This window comes from Mustelus asterias, chromosome 5, assembly GCF_964213995.1.
Source record: "Mustelus asterias chromosome 5, sMusAst1.hap1.1, whole genome shotgun sequence".
NCBI classification, from domain to species: Eukaryota; Metazoa; Chordata; class Chondrichthyes; order Carcharhiniformes; family Triakidae; genus Mustelus; species Mustelus asterias.
In genome coordinates, this window is record NC_135805.1 from 74,459,294 (window position 1) to 74,480,983 (window position 21,690).

The following is a 21,690-nucleotide window of genomic DNA, read 5'->3' on the forward strand; positions in this document are numbered from 1 at the left end:
GGAGGTGCTGGAAGTCTTAAAGCGCATCAAGGTAGATAAATCTGCGGGACCTGATGAGGTCAGATGTTGTGGGAGGCTAGGGAGGAAACTGCGGGTCCCCTAGCCGAGATATTTGAATCATCAATAATCACGGGTGAGGTGCCTGAAGATTGGAGAGTGGCAAATGTTGTGCCTTTGTTTAAAAAGGGCTGCAGGGAAAAGCCTGGGAACTACAGGCCAGTGAGCCTCACATCTGTGGTGGGTAAATTGTTGGAAGGTATTTTGAGAGACAGGATCTACAGGCATTTAGAGATGCAAGGACTGATTAGGGACAGTCAGCATGGCTTTGTGCGTGGAAAATCATGTCTCACAAATTTAATTGAGTTTTTTGAAGGGGTAACCAAGAAGGTAGATGAGGGCAGTGCAGTTGATGTTGTCTAGATGGACTTTAGCAAGGCCTTTGACAAGGTACCGCATGGTAGGCTGTTGCATAAAGTTAAATCTCACGGGATCCAGGGTGAGGTATCTAAATGGATACAAAATTGGCTTCTTGCCAGAAGCCAGAGGGTGGTTGTAGAGAGTTGTTTTTCAAACTGGAGGTCTCTGACCAGCAGTGTGCCTCAGGGATCAGTGCTGGGCCCACTGTTATTTGTCATTTATATTAATTATTTGGATGAGAATATAGGGGGTATGGTTAGTAAGTTTGCAGGTGACACCAAGATTGGTGACATAGTGGACAGTGAAGAACGTTATCTCCAATTGCAACGGGATCTTGATCAATTGGGCCAGTGGGCTGACGAATGGCAGATGGAGTTTAATTTAGACAAATGTGAGATGATGCATTTTGGTAGATTGAACCAGGGCAGGACTTACTCAGTTAATGGTGGGGCGTTGGGGAGAGTTACGGAACAAAGAGATCTAGGGGTACATGTTCATAGTTCCTTGAAAGTGGAGTCACAGGTGGACAGAGTGGTAAAGAAGGCATTCGGCATGCTTGGTTGCATCGGGCAGAACATTGAATACAGGAGTTGGGATGTCTTGTTAAAGTTGTACAAGACATTGGTAAGGCCACACTTGGAATACTGTGTGCAATTCTGGGCATCCTATTATAGAAAGGATATTATTAAACTAGAAAGAGTGCAGAAAAGATTTACTAGATGCTACCGGGACTTGATGGATTGAGTTATAAGGAGAGGCTGAATAGACTGGAACTTTTTTCTCTGGAGCGTAGGAGGCTGAGTGGTGACCTTACAGAGGTCTATAAAATAATGAGGGGCATAGACAAGGTAGATAGTCAATATCTTTTCCCAAAGGTAGGGGACTCTAAAACTAGAGGGCATAGGTTTAAGGTGAGAGGGGAGAGATACAAAAGTGTCCAGAGGGGCAATTTTTTCACACAGAGGGTGGTGAGTGTCTGGAACAAGCTGCCAGAGGTAGTAGTAGAGGCGGGTACAATTTTATCTTTTAAAAAGCATTTAGATAGTTACATGGGTACGATGGGTATAGAGGGATATGGGCCAAATGCGGGCAATTGGGATTAGCTTAGGGGTTTTAAAAGAAAAAGGGCGGCGTGGACAAGTTGGGCCGAAGGGCCTGTTTCCATGCTGTATACCTCTATGACTCAATGAATCACCAATGGCGATGAAAGAAGAACAAGGCAGCTTAATTGGTGTTGTCCTACACATTAATTGAAGAACTAAGCATGTGATAGAAATTTGTACGCATGACACCCATTTTTCTGGTTTTAAATAGGTAAAAAACATATTAATTTATCAGTGGATCAATCTCCACATTTGTTTGTTCCTCTGATAAATAAACTCATTCACCCTGTTTCTTGTAGATGTCCTGCATGGATATTAGGCCCCTTGACTATGTAAATGAGGCCCAGCATCTGCTGAAGACCACTTTTAGAAATTTGACCCTGTCATGTGTGTGCCCATTCAGAGGCTAGTTGTTGACAGGTGCAGTTGAGGATTATTCCATCAGATCAGTCATGGTCTCATTGAATGGCGGAGCAGACTTGATGACCCGAATAGCCTATTTCTGCTCCTATGTTATGGGGTTGTGTGGCTGGAAGGCTGTTGCCATGGTGTTCTGCTGGTTTCAGTACTAGATGCCCTGCTTCTTGTAGTTTATATATAGGAACAATTTGCATGTAAATGTAGGAAGCATGATCAAGAAGTTTGAAGGCAACATAAAAAATGGCCGTGTGGCTGATAGTGAGGAGGATAGCTGCAGACTGCAGGAAATGACTGGTCAGGTGGGCACAATGTGGCAAATGGAAATCAACTTGGAGAAGTGTGAGGTGATGCATATGGGGAGGTCAAAAAAGGCAAAAGAATACACAATGAATGGAAGAATGCAAAGAGGTGTAGAGGGAGTGAGGGAGCTGACCACAGATCCCTGATGGTAGCAGGACAGGTCGATAAGGTGGTTAAGAAGACATATGGAATATTTTCCTTTATTAGCTGAGGTATCGAATGTCACAGCAGGGATTTATGCTGGAACTGTATAGATCATTAGTTAGGCCACAATTTGAGTGATATGTGCAGTTCTGGTCATCTCATTACAGAAAATATAGAATTGTACTAGAGACGATTGAGAATATTGCCTGGACTGGAAAATTGCTGCTATAAGGAAATGTTGGATAAGCAGGGTTGTTCTTGGAACAGAGGAGGCTGAGAGGAGATTTGATTGAGATATACAAAATTGTGAGGGGCCAGGATAGAAGACCTGTTTACTTTACAGAGGGTCATAGATATAAAGTGATTGCTAGAAAGATCAGAGGGGAGATGCTGACATGTTTTTTCACCCCATAATTTTGTGGGGGTCTGGTACTCACTGCCTGAAAGGGTTATAGAAGCAGAAACCTTCAACTTATTTCAATGTGTCTGTATGAGTACCTCAGGTGCCGTGACCTGCAGGGCTATGGACCAAATGTTGGAAAGTGGGGTTAGGCTGGGTGGCTCATTATTTGGTTGGCAAAGACATGGTGGGCCAAGTGGTGTCTGTCTAAATTTTCTATAATTCAGCAGCCCTGACAGCCACCAAAGAAAGGTTGCAGCGTTCATCTGGAGCTGAAGTGCTCATGTGGAGTCCTTTCCCAACTTCACATTTGTCACTTAAGTCCCAATCCCCAATTCCTCCCCTAACCATTCTAGCCACCTTCCTCCTGAGGTCTTCCCTCAGTTGAGCCACCTGTGGAGAGTTGCTCAGGGCCAACAGCTGGTGAAGCCCAAGGATATATTTCTGTCAATCCTGTCAAACTCTAAGCCTGTCGCTCTGGGCACCAACTCATCATGGGTTCAGTGTAATATCCGCCCTCATGACATTTGAATGAACATCAATTAGACTTGCTGCACTATTACAAGAATGCAACTGATTATGTGCCAAGCCCTTTACATATGTTTTAAAGGATTTACAACCATTCCACAATATGCAAAATGCAATGGTAATTGCAAAGATTGTAATATGAGTTGGAGTGGATTTATAAAATGATATAAGCTTTCAAAGTAAGTGAATTCAGATGACGGGTTAGTTCTGTCTTCCATGAGGTGAAACATTTGGCTTTCCGTCAGTTTCATCTATTTTTTTTTTCTCCTCAGGTACATCTGGACTTTACTCAGCGTTCACCCTCAGGACTGAAAGAACAGAAGGTGCTTCATTTTACTGTTGAGTTGATTTTCCTTTATTCGACTATATGGTGTAAAGCTTGATTTATTGCATGCAGTTTTCAGATGCTGTTGTAAACTTTTTTGCCTTACGCCATTTGCCTCTTCAACAGCTTTCGCTTGGAATTGCTTGTTTTTTTGTACCTACAAGTATAGCCTGTAAATTGTGTAGTGAGAGCGGATGAAGGCTTGTTAAAAACTAAGATTTTCAGCAAGCTTCTATCATTCTAATGAATGTCACATGGAAAGACAATTGAAATGGTTTATTTTCTAAGGCAGTTAATTATGATAATTGAAAAAATATTTGACTAGATTGTTTATTTTTAAGTTCGTAGAATCATTGGCTGGAATTGAGTTGGTGTAGTGGGGTTTCTGACACTGGGCTCAGCCTTTTACCTCTCAGCCATCTGCAAGGCTGCCATGGTTCACTGCCAGTCTCCTTATGTAGTGGAGGGGCTACTCACTTCTGGTAAGATGCCAGCGGCGGTGAGGTGGGAGTGGGGGAGGCTCAGTTGGCCTCGAGGGGTCATTATAAGGCCATAATCATTCTTGTAGGTTATGAAAGTGAAAAACATGCAATTGCAGCATTCTTGGTATAAAAGTGCAATTGCCAACATGGTAACATAAAAACAAAAACAATATGTATGCTGAAAATCTGAAATAAAAACAGAAAATGCTGGAAAAACTCAGCAAGGCTTGTAGTTGAGACAGAAACATCCAATATGGCTCTTCTTCTCAGTTCTGAAGATGAGTCATATAGAATTTGAATGTTAACTTCCATTTCTATCTCCACAGATGCTGCCAGACATGCTGAGTTTTTCCAGCACATTCTGCTTTATACCATTATGGTAAAACTTTTGCATGTCAGAGATTTTATTGTAATGAATTTATCTTCAAGACTGTTTTGCTCTTTAAAAGAGCAATAATCCTCCATTGAAAATGTTTTTAAAAGTAAATACAAGCTTCTTAATATGAACTGATTTCCAAGTAGATTGTCAGGCCTACCACCTAATCAAGAGAATCAAGAATTCCTGTCCTCCCTGTCATGGGGTTTGCCGAGCGCTTCATATGTGCATAAGTAATGAGCTGAAAAGTGGAACATCACGTGTGTTCACTTGCCCTGCCACCCAGCAGGAACCATGCTGACGTTCCTGCCCACCAGTGGACTTAAGATGGAATTCTCTGTTCTTGAGATTGTGGCGGTGGGGTGTCTCCAGCGGCGCTTTTCCACCAACCAGAATGGCAGGATTCTGCACCTGATTCTGCATTTGTGACCTCATAAACTATGCACAGGCAACTCCCCCTCTGCCTCGCTGGCTGCAGAGATGGTTGTTGGGGGTTAAGTTAGCCACTTAAACACTGGTTAATGACTCTAGTGCGTCACCTTTCTAGCTGAGGAAAGGTACAACACTGCTCATGCCATCACATGTTCCCTCATAGAGCAGACCATAGGATTGTGGAAGATGTGATTCAGATGTCAGGGAGCTCTCTGCAGTAGGCATCAGACAGGGTTTGCTGTATGAACGCAGTTTGCTGTGCTCTTCACCATCTGTCTATGCAGAGAGGTGAGGTCCTGCCAGAGGGTAAACTGGAGGATATCATGGAGGAAGGGAGAAGTGGGAAGTGTTTTTTTTTATTCATTCCTGGGACATGGGCGTCGCTGGCTGGCCAGCATTTATTGCCCATCCCTAGTTGCCCTTGTTCAGAGGGCAGTTGAGAGTCAACCACATTGCTGTAGCTCTGGAGTCACATGTAGGCCAGACCAGGTAAGGACGGCAGATTTCCTTCCCTAAAGGACATTAGTGAACCAGATGGGTTTTTGCAACCATCAATAATGGTTTCATGGTCATCAGTAGATTTTTAATTCCAGGTTTTTTTATTGAATTCAAATTCCACCATCTGCTGTGGTGGGATTTTAACCCAGGTCCCCAGAACATTAGCTGAATTTCTGGTTTAATAGTCCAGTGATAATTCCACTGAGCCATCCCTCCCCTGCTTGTTTACCCTCATAGTTAATAGGTTCCAGGAGGAGTAAAACTAAGTCCAGTCATCAGGAAACATCTCCTCTAACTCTCCAAACCATTTCATGACTTTTGAAGGAATAATCAAACCTGAATAGATGGGTCCTGCATTCACACTTGGGCCTTAAGAGCTTGCGACTCACTAGGGTCAGATCTTAGTTGTGGTCTTTGGTGATTTGCTAATGCTCTCACTCTGTCAACTTAAGACTCAGCAAGAAAGAACAGTGGTGTGAATCGATGCTAGATTCTTCCTATACCAGGTAAGGATGAACACAGTAAGAAGTCTCACAACACCAGGTTAAAGTCCAACAGGTTTACCCCAGTCCAATGCCGGCATCTCCACATCACAGGTAAGGATGAAAACTGTGCAAAGGGGGTGTGGACTAGTGTAGGACTCTCATCCTAAAGTGTATGTCATAGTTTGGGACACTATCAGTTAGGAAACCCAAATGTGCAGGGAGTTACATATCTGATGAGCCCTCAGCCATTGCTATTCCTTGAAGACTGAAGATTGAGAACTCACCCATCATACGTTCCTGACAAAGAATTTCAGTGATTATATGACACTGTGTTTGAACAATGTGTGTGACTAGCTTGAGGAACATCAGTGCAGTGGGAGCGAGCTGTGAGGCTGGCATCATTGGAGTATGTTTGAGCATGAGGTGGGGTATCTGCGTGTTAAATATGAGTTCTGAGTGCCAGGAATGCTGATGCATGAGTGAGTAGGCTGTGGTGCATTGGGCGGTGTAAGAGCTTGGCGGTGTGGGGTGGAGGAGATGTTATTTGATGATGAATTTACTGACTCGTCTACCCACATGAGATCATTAGAGTGCTGAGTGCTACTGGGTCCTCGGTCCTTCACTCCTTCTTTCAGCCTACCCCTCCTCCACCATCAGCTCACATCCCTTACAGAAAACCTGATCTTTTTCCTCATGAAGAATGTAAACAACATCAGCTTCCAAGCAGAATGGTGGAGGCTGATGTCCTGGAACAATTGAAGAAATGTACACAGCAATGAAGGCAGGCTAGGATTGTTCTAGTTGGATGAACTGCAATGGGTTGAATGTCCTTCTTCATCTGTGAGCATCTTGAGATTGAAGGCTTGATGGAATGTGACTTTTAAAGACAGATAGAAATGTAGAGAAGCAGAAGGTTTTAGAGGAAGAGCTACAAAGAGTCAGTCTAAGATGCTGTAGGGGGAGGATGCATCTATAAAAGGCCAGATTCTGTGGACCACAGGGAACTAGAGGAATATAAAGGGAATGGAATTTGCAAAGATAGAGTGGGCAATAACATGGAGGGATATGTAGATCAGGATGAGATTAAATTCAAAGTGTGGAGGAACAGAAAGTCTGTATGAAAACAAATGCAATGATAACTTATATTCATATAACACCTTTAATGTAATAAACCATCCCAAGGTGGCTCACAGCAACATTTTAAAACAAAATATGACATCGTTCCTCATAAGGAAATACAAGTCAAATGTCTAGAAGTTTGGTCAGAAAGGTAGTTTTTTAGGGATTGTCATGGAGGAGGAACATGAGGTGGAGAGGCAGAGAGGAATGAAACTCCGGAGCTTGGGGCCTAAACTGAAGGCACGGCCACTAATGGTGGAGAAACTAAATAAGTTAACAAGGATGGAAATTATATGTTGGCAGGACTTAGTGCAGGTCAGAAAACCCTACTCTTTTGATTTTTATGATATATTGTGCTAAATTTTGGGAGGCAGGCTCCCAATTTGGATTATTACGATCTTTATCCTGATATCTCACCCTTATATGATAACAGAAGAGCACTTTTTAGCATCTGAAGCCAGACAGATAACTACAAAATGACAATGTCTGCTGTATCAAAATTAATGAAGCATCAAAAAGGGAGGTGTAATTAAAAATGATCATTGAACCACAGCATAAAGTATGCAATCACCTCTAATAATTATTAACCAAATATTTCAATGACTGTCAATTTTGTAATGGCCATGAATCCCATGGCTGCATCAGGTCTTTGAAAGAAATCAGTGAGGAACTATAAATTTACGCAATAGCCTTAATTGAATGCATGAAGCGTAATTGATGTGAAAGTGCAGTTCTATTAAATATGTCACTGATTTGACAATTGCTTTTTGATGGCTGTGTGGTAGGTGCACCATGTAATGTGATTATGGGACACACAGAAAGATCCCAAATCTCCCTATTTCGTGCTGAGTTTGGTTCAGCTCGACTGAAACAACCACCAAGGTACATAAATAAAAATAGAAATTGCTGCAAAAACTCAGCATGTCTGGCAGTATCTATGGAGAGAGAAACAGAGTAAACGTTTTGAGTCCACAGTCATACAAACTTAAGTCTGTTTCTCTCTCCACAGATGCTGCCAGACCTGCTGAGCATTTTCTGTTTTTATTTCAGATTTCCAGCATCTGCAGTATTTTGCTTTTATACCGAGTTACATCAATTGATAACAGTGACTTGAAATTCCATCTGCTCCATGTTTAGGCAGCTTTGCATGGGAAAATATGTGTAGAATACAGCAAAAACTAATGCTCTGGGATTCTTTTCTTGATTGTGTTGAATACTGTAAATCTCCTGCCCTTTCAAGAAATTTAGGAGCAAATGATTCATTCATAGACAGTACCAATTGTGTCCAGCCACTGAATGTCTCTGCGCATATATAAACTGTTCTCACTGGATAACATGAAGTTGACACATTTACATAATCATCTGTTCCTTTGACTGCAGTTAATGGGTCAAAAAGCACAAGAGCCTGAAAATTGGTGCCAACTGTTGTGCTTCCTTTCCTTACTACTGAACAGAATGACACCCGCCACTTAAATGGGATTGATAAACTCAAATGTGGGTTCCTTATTCAAGATGATTAAGTTGATTAATGTACAATCATGGAGGGCTCTTAACACCACTATGTTGGATGACTGCTCACTGCAGACTATTTATCATGTGGTATCATATAATTTCCTGTCTATGAGCATAGATCAAAACCACTTAAAAGTGTAACACAACATCTCATCTTTTCTTATTTAAAAGTATCCCCTATTAATAAAAAACAATAACTGTTTATGATACAGCAATCTCCTCTACAGTACAAAGGTATAACTTTACAAGGTTGTGAGGTTATGATTCTATGAAGCTTTGCAGTAGCTTACCACTAGACCCCAATTCTCACAATGATCTGTATCTGTAGGAATGTTGTGCTTTGTCTTCAACCTTGCAACAGAATTACTTGTTGTTTCATGATTAGGAACTTATTTGATTTGATGTTACATTTAATGATAAATCTTGGTTCAGGACAGTTTCTAGCTCCCTCAGCTTGTTTCCATTTTCTGAGTGAGATGTAAAAGCCAAATTCTCTGTCCAGCCAATAAGCTTGGTAGTTCTTTGCTTGCTAATCAGGCATATATTTCATCTACCTCTGTCTTTCCAGAAATTCATCCTGTATTTCTGCAAGTGTAGATGGATAGTGACTCTGTAGAGTTGTTTTCACCTGTTTGCTGAATACCAAGGTCTGTCTATCACCAAGAACTCTTTCAAAAACATACAGACTTGTGAAGTACCAGGTTGTACCCGTGTAGCAGATGACATCTCTGCTGTCAGTAAAATAAAGAAGGAACACAACCACAACCTGCAACTATTGATGGAGTCAGCACGTAGAGAGGGATTTATCTTCAACAGTTCCATGTGTGAAGTCAACCTTCAATGAATCAACGTTTATGGCTCACATAGTGGTATCTGTCCTGATCCAAGAGGGACTCTATTTAAGATTTTTAAAAATTACAAACTGAAGTAGTTTTCTTAGGGTAACCAGCAATTCCTAAAGAAACCCCATCTGGACCCCAAAATCTCGATGAAACAGTATACAGGATTTGGTTGACCTAGTTACCATGCCAATAGTTACATTTGTGCACACAGCTTTGCCACCCTGTGAGGATTGCCTCACATTTGCACCCATTCTTCAGTCGTACTTCAACTCCTTTGGCTTGTTGAGAAGATCTTTCTGATAAGTGTCAATAGGTATTGAGGCTATCACCAACTTGGTAATTCTCACAGCCAATTCCGTATCAGAAGAATCACAGTCTCTGGATTTCCTTTACAGCATCGAACAAAGTGATCTGAAGACTCCGGTTGTTATCTCAAACATTCCAGGTGAAGAATGCGAAAGTTGAGCTTGATCCACGGTTGGCCTTCCAAGCGGATCATATCTTGTTGGGAGCCTTTCATTTCTCTGCTAAACCCAGACGTGTTTAATCTGTGAGACCCTTCGTTACCTATAGTGATTTTCATCTTGACAATTTGCTTGTCCGGTTCCGAAACTTCAAATCGACAAACCATAATTCGATGAGCTGCTTGAACAGCTTAGATACAGGGAAAATGTCTCCTGCCTTCCACTTGAGACATGGAGATGTGATAGACATTGTGCCAATGTTTCCAGGCTTTTATCATTGACTACCGTAGATTTCAATGAATAATGTTGTGGAGGCCACCATGGCTCCAGTAAATCGGCACAAGTCTGAGCAGCGCTATATAAATAAATTTCTTCTCCTCAGAGTCAACAACTTGGCTTTGAAGTGAAGTCATGTGAAGGCTAAGTTAAGTTTAGTTTATGAGTTTATTTATTAGTCACAAGTAAGGCTTACATTCACACTGCAATGAAGTTACTGTGAAATTCCCCTAGTTGCCACAATCCGGTGCCTGTTCAGGCCACCTAATCAGCACGTCTTTCAGGCTGTGGGAGAAAACCAGAGCACCCGGAGGAAACCCACGCAGCCACGAGGAGAACATGTAAACTCCACACAGACAATGACCCAAGCTGGGAATTGAACCCAGGTCCCTGGCACTATGAGGCAGCAGTGCTAACCACTGTGCCACCATGCCACCCGGCTGGACCAGGTAGAGGTAGTAGGTTGCCTTCCCTAATGCTGTCATATATTTATCCACAAAACTCTATCCTTCGAAGCAGGTCCTTTTGTCTTAAAGGAATATATTTATTTTGGACCCTATCCAATCCAACCTACACTTGATCCATTATCCTGTTTGCCAACTTTCCTGCCCAGTTAATTTGGACCAGACCTCTTCTTATCTCTCTGAACTTTGCCTTTTCCCAGTCCAGCTGCCTTATCTTTGACTCTTTATTATCATTTTCCATTACCACATTGAAAGTAACTATGCTGGTCTACTCTCCTCTTAGATATTTATCTTGCATATTTTTCAAATCTAAGTGAAGCAGTGTTGAAGTAGATCACGCTGATCTGGGAAGCAGACCTGGGTGCACTCATAAAACATAATTCACTGCTCTATTTAAGGATAATCAGAAACAGCCACTGTACTTCCCTGTTCTTCTTACAAATCTCTCTGTCTACAAATTTCCTCCTTTGTTGTTACCTTCACAGTATCACAGAAATGTTACAGCAAAGAAAGAGGCCTTTGGCCCATCATGTCTAAATGGCTCTCTGAATGGGCAACTCACCTAGTTCAAATATTCCGCCTTCTCTCCATAACCCTGTACATTCTTTCTTTTCTTTGGGGAGGCAATGGCCTAGTGGTATTATCGCTAGACGGTTAATCTAGAATCTTAGCTAATGTTTTTGGGTGGCACGATGGCACAGTGGTTAGCACTGCTGCCTCAGTGCCAGGGACCTGGGATCAATTCCCAGCTTGGGTCACTGTGTGTGTGGAGCTTGCACATTCTCCCCGTGTCTGCGTGGGTTTCATCTGGTGCTCCCGTTTCCTCCCACAGTCCAAAGATGTGCGGGTTAGGTGGATTGGCCATGATAAATTGCCCCTTAGTGTCGGGGGGACTAGCTCGGGTTATGGGGGTAGGGCCTGGGTGGGATTGTGGTTGGTGCAGACTTGATGGGCCGAATGGCCTCCTTCTGCACTGTAGGGATTTTATGTATGTTTCCTTTTCAAATAAAATACAGGAATACACACTGAAAATTGTACCAGCTCCTGCCGTGGTTCTGAACTCTTAACTAAAAGAATTTTAGTTTAATGCAACTCCCAGAACAACCTTACAATCTGGGATAATGATAGAATCCTTTTTTCTATTAGTGCTACCCGCTCTTTATCCTCTCTGTTTTTTCTGAAAATGTAATTTTGGAGAGGCAGTGGCATAGTGGTATTGTCACTTGACTAGTAATCCAGAGACTCAGGGTAATGCTCTGGGTTTCAATTCCACCATGGCTGGTGGCAGAATTTGAATTCAATTAAAAAAAGGAAATCTGGTATTAAAATTCTAATGATGACCATGAAACAATTGTCACAAAAACCCATTTAGTTCACTGATGTCTTTTAGGGAAGGAAAACTGCCAGCTTTACCTGGTCTGACCTACATGTGATTCCAGACCCTCAGCAATCATAGAATCATAGAAACCCTACAGTGCAGACGCAGGCCATTTGGCCAATTGAGTTCTCACTGACTGTCCGACGGAGCATCTCACCCAGACTCTATCCCCATAACCCCACATATTTACCCTATTATTCTGCCCTAACCAATATGTTTTGGGACACTAAGGGGCAACTTTAGCATGGCCAATCCACCTAACCTGCACATGTTTGGAGTGTAGGAGGAAACAAAGCACCCGGAGGAAACCCATGCAGAGACAGGAAGAATGTGCAAACTCCACAAAGACAGTGACCCAGACCAGAATTGAATCTGGGACCCTGGTGCTGTCGGGCAGCAGTACTAACCACTGTGCCACCATGCCGCCCCAATGTGGTTGACGTTTAGACCTCTCAAGGGCAGTTAGGGATGGGCAATAAATAATGACTGGGGCCATCGAAGACTACGTCCCATAAATGAATAATAAAATAAATCAGGAATAACAAATGCTCAATTTGTTTAAATATTACTATTCTATCATTCCCTGCCATGAAATTATCAAAATCTCAAATTTTATTCTGAGCGTTTCATACCTATGTAGCTGCAATTCTTTTTGCCAATCTTCCTCTTTTTAATGCCCCCTCTTTGATCTGTCTTCAATTACTTTTCTGTTATTAAATTTCCTACAACACTTTCCCTCTTTGCTTTCTTTCTGTTTCTTCATCTTGTTTTCTTTCTCATCCGCTATTCATATTATTTTAAACCCTCCCCATAATTTGAGTGGCTATCCCAGCAAGAACAGTGGTGCTAGTCCTGTTCAGTTCAAGCCTAGACATCCTGTACAGGATACTCCCACCTCTGCAAGGGTTTTCAGAACTCCCTGGAGACCTATCTCACTGGCTGCGTGCATACCTTCCTTATCTTGCTTTTCCCATATCAATTATCATGTGGCAACAGAAGTAATGCTTACTTTACTATCATCCAGCTTCTTTCAACAACACTTCAAAACACATTTGATATAAGAAATCAAAAATATCTCCATCTTAATATGAATATAACCCAGGCATGATGAATAGATAGCTGTAAATTCACACGTAACTAGCAGGTGATCGAGGTCCCACCACACTGAAGCCCTCATCCTTCTTACTGTTACAAATCATAAGGCTGGGAGATGCTGTCAAAATAATTTTTACATTCAATTAATAGCAAGTTAATTTTCCATGCACCTGGTAGATGTGTGAGGCCACAGTGATTTCAACAGCCAGGTTTAATTACTATCCTGCCGCTCCACATCCTCACCATTTTGGGTGGAAGGTAACATCCAAAATGTGGCAGATGTGGGGAAGTGAAATTCAGGATGTTGGAGTTTCTGGGTTTGGGAGAGGCTGCTCGTTTTTCTTGAATGAATTTACCATGCAAAATAATACAGCCACAATGATCAAATGGTTAATTTACATGTTCTGTATTTGTCACCTCAGTTCTCCATTGATGAAACAGTGAGATATGAAAATGAATTTAAATCTAATCAATTCAGTGCATCATTCCTTCGCAAAAACACATTTGTGCCAAAGGTGGTTGTTTCATATTGCATCTTGTCGACTGTACTTTTGATCCATTGTTTTAATTCTATAATTAAAACAAAAATCTCTCCAGCCGCTGTAAGGAATCTCAATACTTCACCCGTAAACATCTGCTGAGTGTCTTTGAAGAATGTGACAAGCTTTATCACCATCAGCAGAGTACTGTAGCGGTACATCACTCCTTAAAGGAAATGTAGAACCAAGGAAATATTATTTAGTAACAAGTATTAAACAGCTGTGAATATGTAACAATAACCAACAGACATCAAATGGTTAATGGTTACGATTTGATTTTAGACACAACTAATTCCACTTCTAGACTTTGTCTTGGATAATGTAAGATATCATATTTGGTCTATTTCTGCTGATAGAACTTGTCCAAATTGCCCAGCCAATATACCAATGAAGTGGGAATTTAAAGTTTCAGTTAATTTCATTGGTATCTATAGACTGTAAAGAATAGGATTTTACAGGTTAATGTCAGTCCATCCATCTGTCAGGGGTGTATCTCTGCAGCCATTGATTCGATTGCCATCAGTCTTTCACACATACTATGGAATTTTCATGGCCTTAATCCCTGAAATAATTCCACATTTGACATTCTTGTCAAAAACAAACAAGATATCAACATGTTGTCAGGGGAGATTTGTGACAACATTGAGTTATTTGTGGTTCTGAGTTTACAATTCATTTTTTAATACTTTAAAAATGCCAAATTTTCAAGGAGTTCTCCAACTCATTCTTAACTCCAACCACCTGCCTTGAGCAAAGAAAAAACATTATTTTGCAAAAATGACCACGAAATTTGCAACAACTTTCAACTGGAGTGATCATGACAAATCTACCTTTCCCTACACTGTCGGAAGTATCATCCATTGTAATCAATTGTAACACTTGGTCGTTTTCAAGCTCACAAATATGGATGGACGTTTGGAGCATTGTATTTTTGAGAACTTTCTTGGCTTTCCAAATCTGTGACTTAGTGTGATTTTCCTCTCTTTCTTTAGGAGAGTCTCTAGTTTGCTTTAAACGTCTCCCAATGATAGAACAACAATTACTTTAATTTTCCATTCAATGAGTCAAACCTATAATCCCCATTCTCTGGAATGATACATTAAACCACTAAGCAATCTATGAACTGTACAGCTTTTTATTCTTTTTGTTATATGTTTTGATTTTTACTTTTCATATGAATAGGCAATATCTTTTCAGACTCTGACAGTCTTGTTGACTGTCCTAATTAGTATGTAGATGGGTTGAACTAGACCTGGCCTGCTATGGCTAATACCCAGGTACACAGGTTTTGTCAAGCTTAAGTTAACACACTCTGAGATCAATTAATATAACTTGAGAAAGGTAAGTCCCAGGGTTTTAGGGCAGCATGGGATGGCAGAGCTTAGGAAGGAGGGAGATGAGATTGGGGCGTGGGATTTGGAGGGCAGACAGGGAGGAATGAGGGGGGTGAATCTTGGGAGGGGGTGTTCCCTGATGTGCACATGGCAGTCTTCAATTGATGTGCTCCCCTATCGTTCCTGTCTTTTCAAAGAAGCCATTTCAAAAGTGGCCTTTCACTCCAGCATGCCTGCCACTGCCCAACATTTTATGTGGAGGCTGGTTGAAGTTCTTAACTGTCAATTAATTGGGCAGTTGAAGGTTTCAAATAGGCCTAAGGCCATCGGCTGAGAGGAAAACAGATCAGGTGGTGGGTTCAGCATATTTTACATGTCTCCTGTCTGAAAACCAGCTCTGAGTTTCAATAATGGTGACCATGAAATTATCATCCATTTTTGTAAAAGCCCAGTTCACTGATGTCTTCTAGGAACCGAAATCTGCCGTCCTTACTTGGTCTGGCCTACATGTGATTCCAGGCCTTCTGAAATAGCTGAGCAATCCACTCAGTTGTACTGCAAACCACTATCGAAAAGTTAAAAGGAATAAACTTGTTAACTGGCATCAGCCAAGGCACTGGAAATTACAACAGCATACCTAGTTCAGTAAGTCCTGAAAAGTCCTCTTTATTAACATCTAAGGGCCTGTGCCAAAGCTGGGAGAGCTGTCTCACAGATTTGTAAGCAATAGCTCAACATAGTTGAACTTATTGAATCATAACTTACTGCCAATATCCCACGCATGACCAATACCACCCCTGGGTATGTCCTGATCCAATGACAGGTGAGACCCACCAGATGTAGCAGCATAATGATACACAGACAGAATATACTTTGGGTGGAGGACATCAATGTCCAAGAGTGACTTGACCTCACCACACCTGGCGTGGCAACAGCCATCTCCAACAAGAGAGAATCTAACCATCTCCCCATGACATTAGATGGCACTACTTGATCGGCACCTCATTCACCACCTTAAACATTCACTCCCTCCACCATAGAGTCATAGAGTCATAAAGGTTTACAGCATGGAAACAATGGAAACACCACCAATGAGCCACCTTCCACTGGCAGGAAATATGTGGCTGGGAGGCCAGAGAATCTCGCCCCATATTTCTTCAGTTGTTCAAAATACGCAGAGTACAAACCACATTCCACCAGCCATCACTTGCAAAACCCAAATCAAATTGTCTACTGTTAGATGTCATTCAGTGAATGTGCCAAGAGTTACAAGAACAACCAATCGGACGAGCTCAAACTTGGCTTGTTTTATGTTTGCTAGAAACAACATACACTCATAAACAGGAACCTGTTCTCTGCAAACAAAAGGAATTTGTTCAAGTCTTTCTTGAATTACCAGGGATTTTGGGGAGCCTGGGTTCCCTGTTGCATTCTTCATGGCAATGCTTAGGCCAATCAGGGTTTACTTGACAACAATTTATCACCCATTTCTCCTGTCGCAAAAATTGTGATTATTTGAAATTTGGCATTCTTGAATTTGTCCTGATGAACACGAAATGAAAAGCTTCAGCACTTTTTCAGTAATATTCAAATTCTGTACGGCGAAGCAACTGTTGCTGACAGTTTAGCTCACTGGTGGCATGCTGATTTTTGAGTTAGAAGGATCTGATTCATGGGTTCTTGAAAGAGATGCATGGGATTGGAGGAAGTGTATTGAGATGGATAGAAAATTGGTTGGCAGAGAGGAAACAAAGAGTAGGAATTAATGGGTGTTTTTCAAATTGGCAGGCAGTAACTAGTGGGGTGCCCCAGGGATCGGTGCTGGGACCTCCACTATTCACAATATATATTAATGATTTGGATGAGGGAACAAAATGTAACATCTCAAAGTTTGCAGATGATACCAAGTTGGGTGGGAGGGTGAACTGTGACGCAGATGCAGAAGTCCTTCAGAATGATCTGGACAGGTTGGGTGAGTGGACTAATTAATGGCAGATGCAGTATAATTTGGATAAGTGTGGGGTTATTCACTTTGGAAGCAAAAACAAGAAAGCAGATTACTACCCAAATGGCTGTAAATTGGGAGAGGGGAGTGTGCAGCGAGACCTGGGACCTGTGCAAATTCTGATTCTCTCTATTATATCTCTCCATAGTCTCAACTTCTAACTTAGAAATCAGGTGGTAAATTCTAGATTTAGAAATTGATCAGCAATTGACAAGTGGACTTTTGCAAGAAATTGCAGAAGGAATTGTTGAATAATGTAAATATTTGCAATTGAAACATTTTGAGCCAAATGGGTCAAATATCACAATTACATTTGGCAGCAAGATTTTTCAGATTCTTAATTCACAAAACAATGGTAAATTGATTTTTATGTGGGGAAATATAATGGCATATAAATGGGAACAGGAAACATCAGTGCATGAGAAAAGAATTGAATACGAAGAGCATTTGAGTGTGATTCTTGATCATTCATAAAATTTAGAAGATCAGTGTTTAAAACAACACAATCAAATACTTCATGCATCTTTCATGCGCCAGTATTTTTATGGGCTTATTTTATTTCAAGTGTTTTAAATGTTTACTTTGTTGTCAGTCTTTCTTTTCTCTACCGGATCATTTTTACTCATCTTACCTGGTGTCCTTACACAGTTGGACTTCTATGTGACTCTCTGGACACCTAAAAACCTGAAGCTCTCGATCCCTTCTACTTCGTCCCCATTGATGTAGACAGGGGCATGTTCTCCTTTACGCTTCCTGAAGTCAATGACAACCTTCTTCGTTTTGTTGACATCGAGGGAGAGATTATTGTTGCCGCACCAGTTCACCAGATTCTCTATCTCATTCCTGTACTTTGTCTCATCATTGTTTGAGATCCAATCCACTATGGTGGTGTCGTCAGCAAACTTGAAAATCAAATTGGAGGGGAATTTGGCCACTCAGTCATAGGTGTATAAGGAGTATAGTAGGGGATTGAGAACACAGCCTTGTGGGGCACTGGTGTTGAGGATGATCATGGAGGAGGTGTTGTTGCCTATCCTTACTGATTGTGGTCTGTGAGTTAGGAAGTCACAGAGGGAGGTGCCGAGGCCCAGGCCACGGAGTTTGGAGATGAGTTTCGTGGGAATAATAGTGTTGAAGGCTGAACTGTAGTCAATAAATAAGAGTCTGACATAGGTGTCCTTGTTATCTAGGTGTTCCAGGGTTGAGTGCAGGGCCAGGGAATTGGCGTCTGCTGTAGGCCTGTTGCGGCGGTAGGCAAACTGTAGTGGATCCAGGTAGTCCGGGAGGCTGGAATTGATTCGTGCCATGACTAACCTTTCGAAGCAGGTGGGAAAGCAGGAATGATATATAGGAAGTTGTGGTATAAGGGTATGGCACATATAGAGTTAACGTGGGACTGAGTACAGTACTGCCCACACAGTGATGTAAGAAAACACATGACTTGCACCTTGGGGTCAGTCCAGTGCAGGACAGAGCCATGTGCACATGCAAGCCTGGAGACAGTTATCTTGAATCCTTTTTTGCATATAGGCACATAGTTTCTTGTCGTTTATGAATACATACAGTTAACCAATACAGACTATGAAGACCTCAGTAAAACCTACTGAATGATACCCAACACCCTACAAGAAATGGTCTACTGTGAAATGATCTACCAGGAGAAGGAGAGGTATAAAATAAGCAACAGTATTTATTTTTAATGAAAATGTCACCAGAACTTGCACAAGGTCTACACAAAATTGATTTTAATAAAGCTAAACATAGAAATAAAAGTATAAGGATTGCAAATACCCATAAATTTTGGAAAGAGAAAAGATGAACTCCTAGTGAATCAGGTTAAAGAAACAAAGCAAGTAGGTGGACATAGATAACACTTACCGCAATATTACCAGACGGCTAGGTAAGACTGAATAACTTTCACTGATATTTGTCTACGTTCATGCACTTGGGTATTGGATAAAATAAATCATCATGTCTATATTTTTCCTCAAAAACAAATGCAATAATTGTGTTTTAAACAGCAGGAAACTGAGCAAAAAGTGGCAATCATGTTTTCACTTGTTATAAATCATAGAATCCCTCAAAGAGGCCATTTGGCTCATCGAGCCTGCAACGACAACAATCCTACCCAGAGCCTATCCCCATAACCCCACATACTTCCCTGCTAATCTCCCTGTCACTAAGTGGCAATTTAGCATGGCCAATTAACCTAACCCGCACATCTTTGGACTGCGGGAAGAAACCAGAGCACCCGGAGGAAACTCACGCAGACTTGGGGAGAATGTGCAAACTCCACACAGACAGTGACCCGAGGCTGGAATTGAACCCGGGTCCCTGGTGCTGTGAGACAGCAATACTAATCACCGTGCCACATATGCTGATAACAGAAAGTAAACACTTATTTGTTAAGCCCTTGTTATATCTTGTTTTTGACCTAACATTAAACATTTCCGCCACTTTTCCCCAGAGGAGTGATAAACAGTCATGGAGATTTGTGCTCTGTTGCAAAGCTGGAGAGCTGGAGTTACTGCAAAGACAGAATAGACCTGATTCATAATATCAGCAAAGTACAGACATCAAACTGGCTTCATAGAATCAGCATTAGACTTTTGTCTCCTATCTTATTATCAGCATTGGCAGAACACAAGTGTCAAGTGCAAGATTGGCAAGGGAAAGGGAGAAGAAGAAATGGTTGGCTAAAGCTTGAGAGATCAAATCTGATGGTGCTGGTATAAAATCACATGTCATATAGATTTTAATCTAAATATTAGTACAGCAGTGAAAAATTCCCTTTCATGCCACCAAATAAAGCTGTTTTTAGTGTTTTGACATTGCCAATAGCCCACAGCCTCTCCAATAATAAATCCAGTTCTTGACAGCAGTTTTTAATTTGTGATTTTGTTTTTGCTTCAGCTTATTCATATGCGAGGCAAACAAGTCCTTGCAATGGTTCTTGAGAAATGGATGACCAGGTGTTGGACAAGGTATTGCTCTTCTGGAACGCGTATTAGGAAACGATTTGTATGGTGTTCCATCTTCCTTATGCTCTTAATCTGTGAAATGCATTTATTCTTGACCCTGAATTTATTTTGCACTTGTCGGTATTACTATACAGATGTCTTCCTGGCAGAGGCCCACAGAAACATTATTTACATTCTTCGTTTATAACACGTCTTTATTATTTCAGCATGGTGTAGACATGATGTACTGATAACTGAAACGTTCTTGACAGGTCCAATTAAGTGATGTGAATTGTGCCCCTGCCCTGACTCTCTGGAACCCAACAAGATAATTTATCCCATCTCCATTGAGCTTTGAATGATTCAGATGTACCTACAGGATAAATAATGCAACCGTGTGCATTTGAATCTAGAACAGTTCATGGAGCACAGTGGGCAGGAAAGCCAGGCACTCCAAGACCTTATTCTACACGAGGAAGTCAGGCCCAGAAGTGAACTGATTTGCTCAATTACTAATTGTAATAAATAATTGTTATATGTTTCAGTGAATAGTGCTAACAAGAAGATTTTAAACATAATACACACATACTTAAAAAAGACCCCAGAAAGTTTATTGTTCTGGAAGCCCCTTGGTGGTAATTTAAACTAGTAATTCTGATCAGATTTTTACAATATACATTATATAACTAGCAGGACAGACTCAATGTACCAAAGGGCCTCCTGTGCTGCACTATCTTATAATTCGATATTCTGAGATCCCAGGGTAGAATTTCCATTTCAGCACATGTGAAGAACTCTTGCCCAAATAGATAAATCCTTCTGGCTTGTCCAGCTCTTGCTCAGGTGTTGAAGAACAAATTCTTCTCCTCCACCTGCAGAGTACAATAATGAGTATAATTATTCTTCTTCTGAAACTAGGGAACATATTTTCACAATTAGAACTAAATCTATTAGCAGTGAAATCACGCAACACTTCTACATGTTAAGTGTGATAATAGTTTGAAATTCTCTCACTAAATGGCTACGTCAATTATTAAAATATTAAATCTGAGATTAATAGATTTTTGTTGAATCATAGAATCCTACAGTGCAAAAGGAGGCCATTTGGCCCATCGTGTCTACACCAACCACAATCCCACCCAGGACCTATCCCCATAACCCCATGCACTTACCCTAGCTTGTCCCCCTAACACTAAGGGGAAATTTAACATGGCCAATCCACCTAACCCCCACATCTTTGGGCTGTGGGAGGAAACCGGAGCACCTGGAGGAAACCCATGCAGAATGTGCAAACACACAGACGGTGACCCAAGCCAGGAGTCGAATACCACCCAGGTATTAAGGAAGTGTTAAGTGTTGACACAAAGTATTAAGGAGGATTGGGCATGGACAGGTATATGGAGTTAACTTACAAATCAGACATGCTGTCACTGAATGGTAGGACAGCTTTCAGGGACTAAATGGTCCACTCCTGTTCTTATGCCTCTTCTTCTTGTGTTCTCACTGCCCAAAGGCAGGTCCAATGCACAGCACCACAACCTCCAATACAAGAGGCAGCTCACAAATCTATCCCAATCAGAATGGGGAAATCAAACCCCATGCTGTTGGCATCAACCTAACTCACGCTGAACTTCCAGCCAACTAAACCGACCAGCCCCTTCAAATAAACTGAGCTGCTGTGACAAAATATACTTTTCCATTCCATTCTGAACATTAAGAGCGTTCAAGTGGTTATTGGATAAACATATGGATGATATTGGAATAGTGTAGATTAGAGGGGCTTTAGATTGGT

The 21,690-nt window shown here is 41.4% G+C and overlaps 1 protein-coding gene across 1 annotated transcript in view; it reads left to right on the forward strand.

Annotated features, from left to right (window-relative positions):
- The first annotated feature begins 2,149 nt into the window (after positions 1-2,149).
- LOC144493980 (axonemal dynein light intermediate polypeptide 1-like) overlaps positions 2,150-21,690 on the forward strand; it is a 50,620-nt gene continuing 31,079 nt past the window's right edge. The window contains exons 1-3 of the mRNA XM_078213554.1: positions 2,150-2,239; positions 3,585-3,635; positions 19,852-19,922. Of these exons, the coding sequence (XP_078069680.1) occupies positions 2,150-2,239; positions 3,585-3,635; positions 19,852-19,922 (212 nt within the window). The remainder of the gene's footprint in view (positions 2,240-3,584; positions 3,636-19,851; positions 19,923-21,690) is intronic.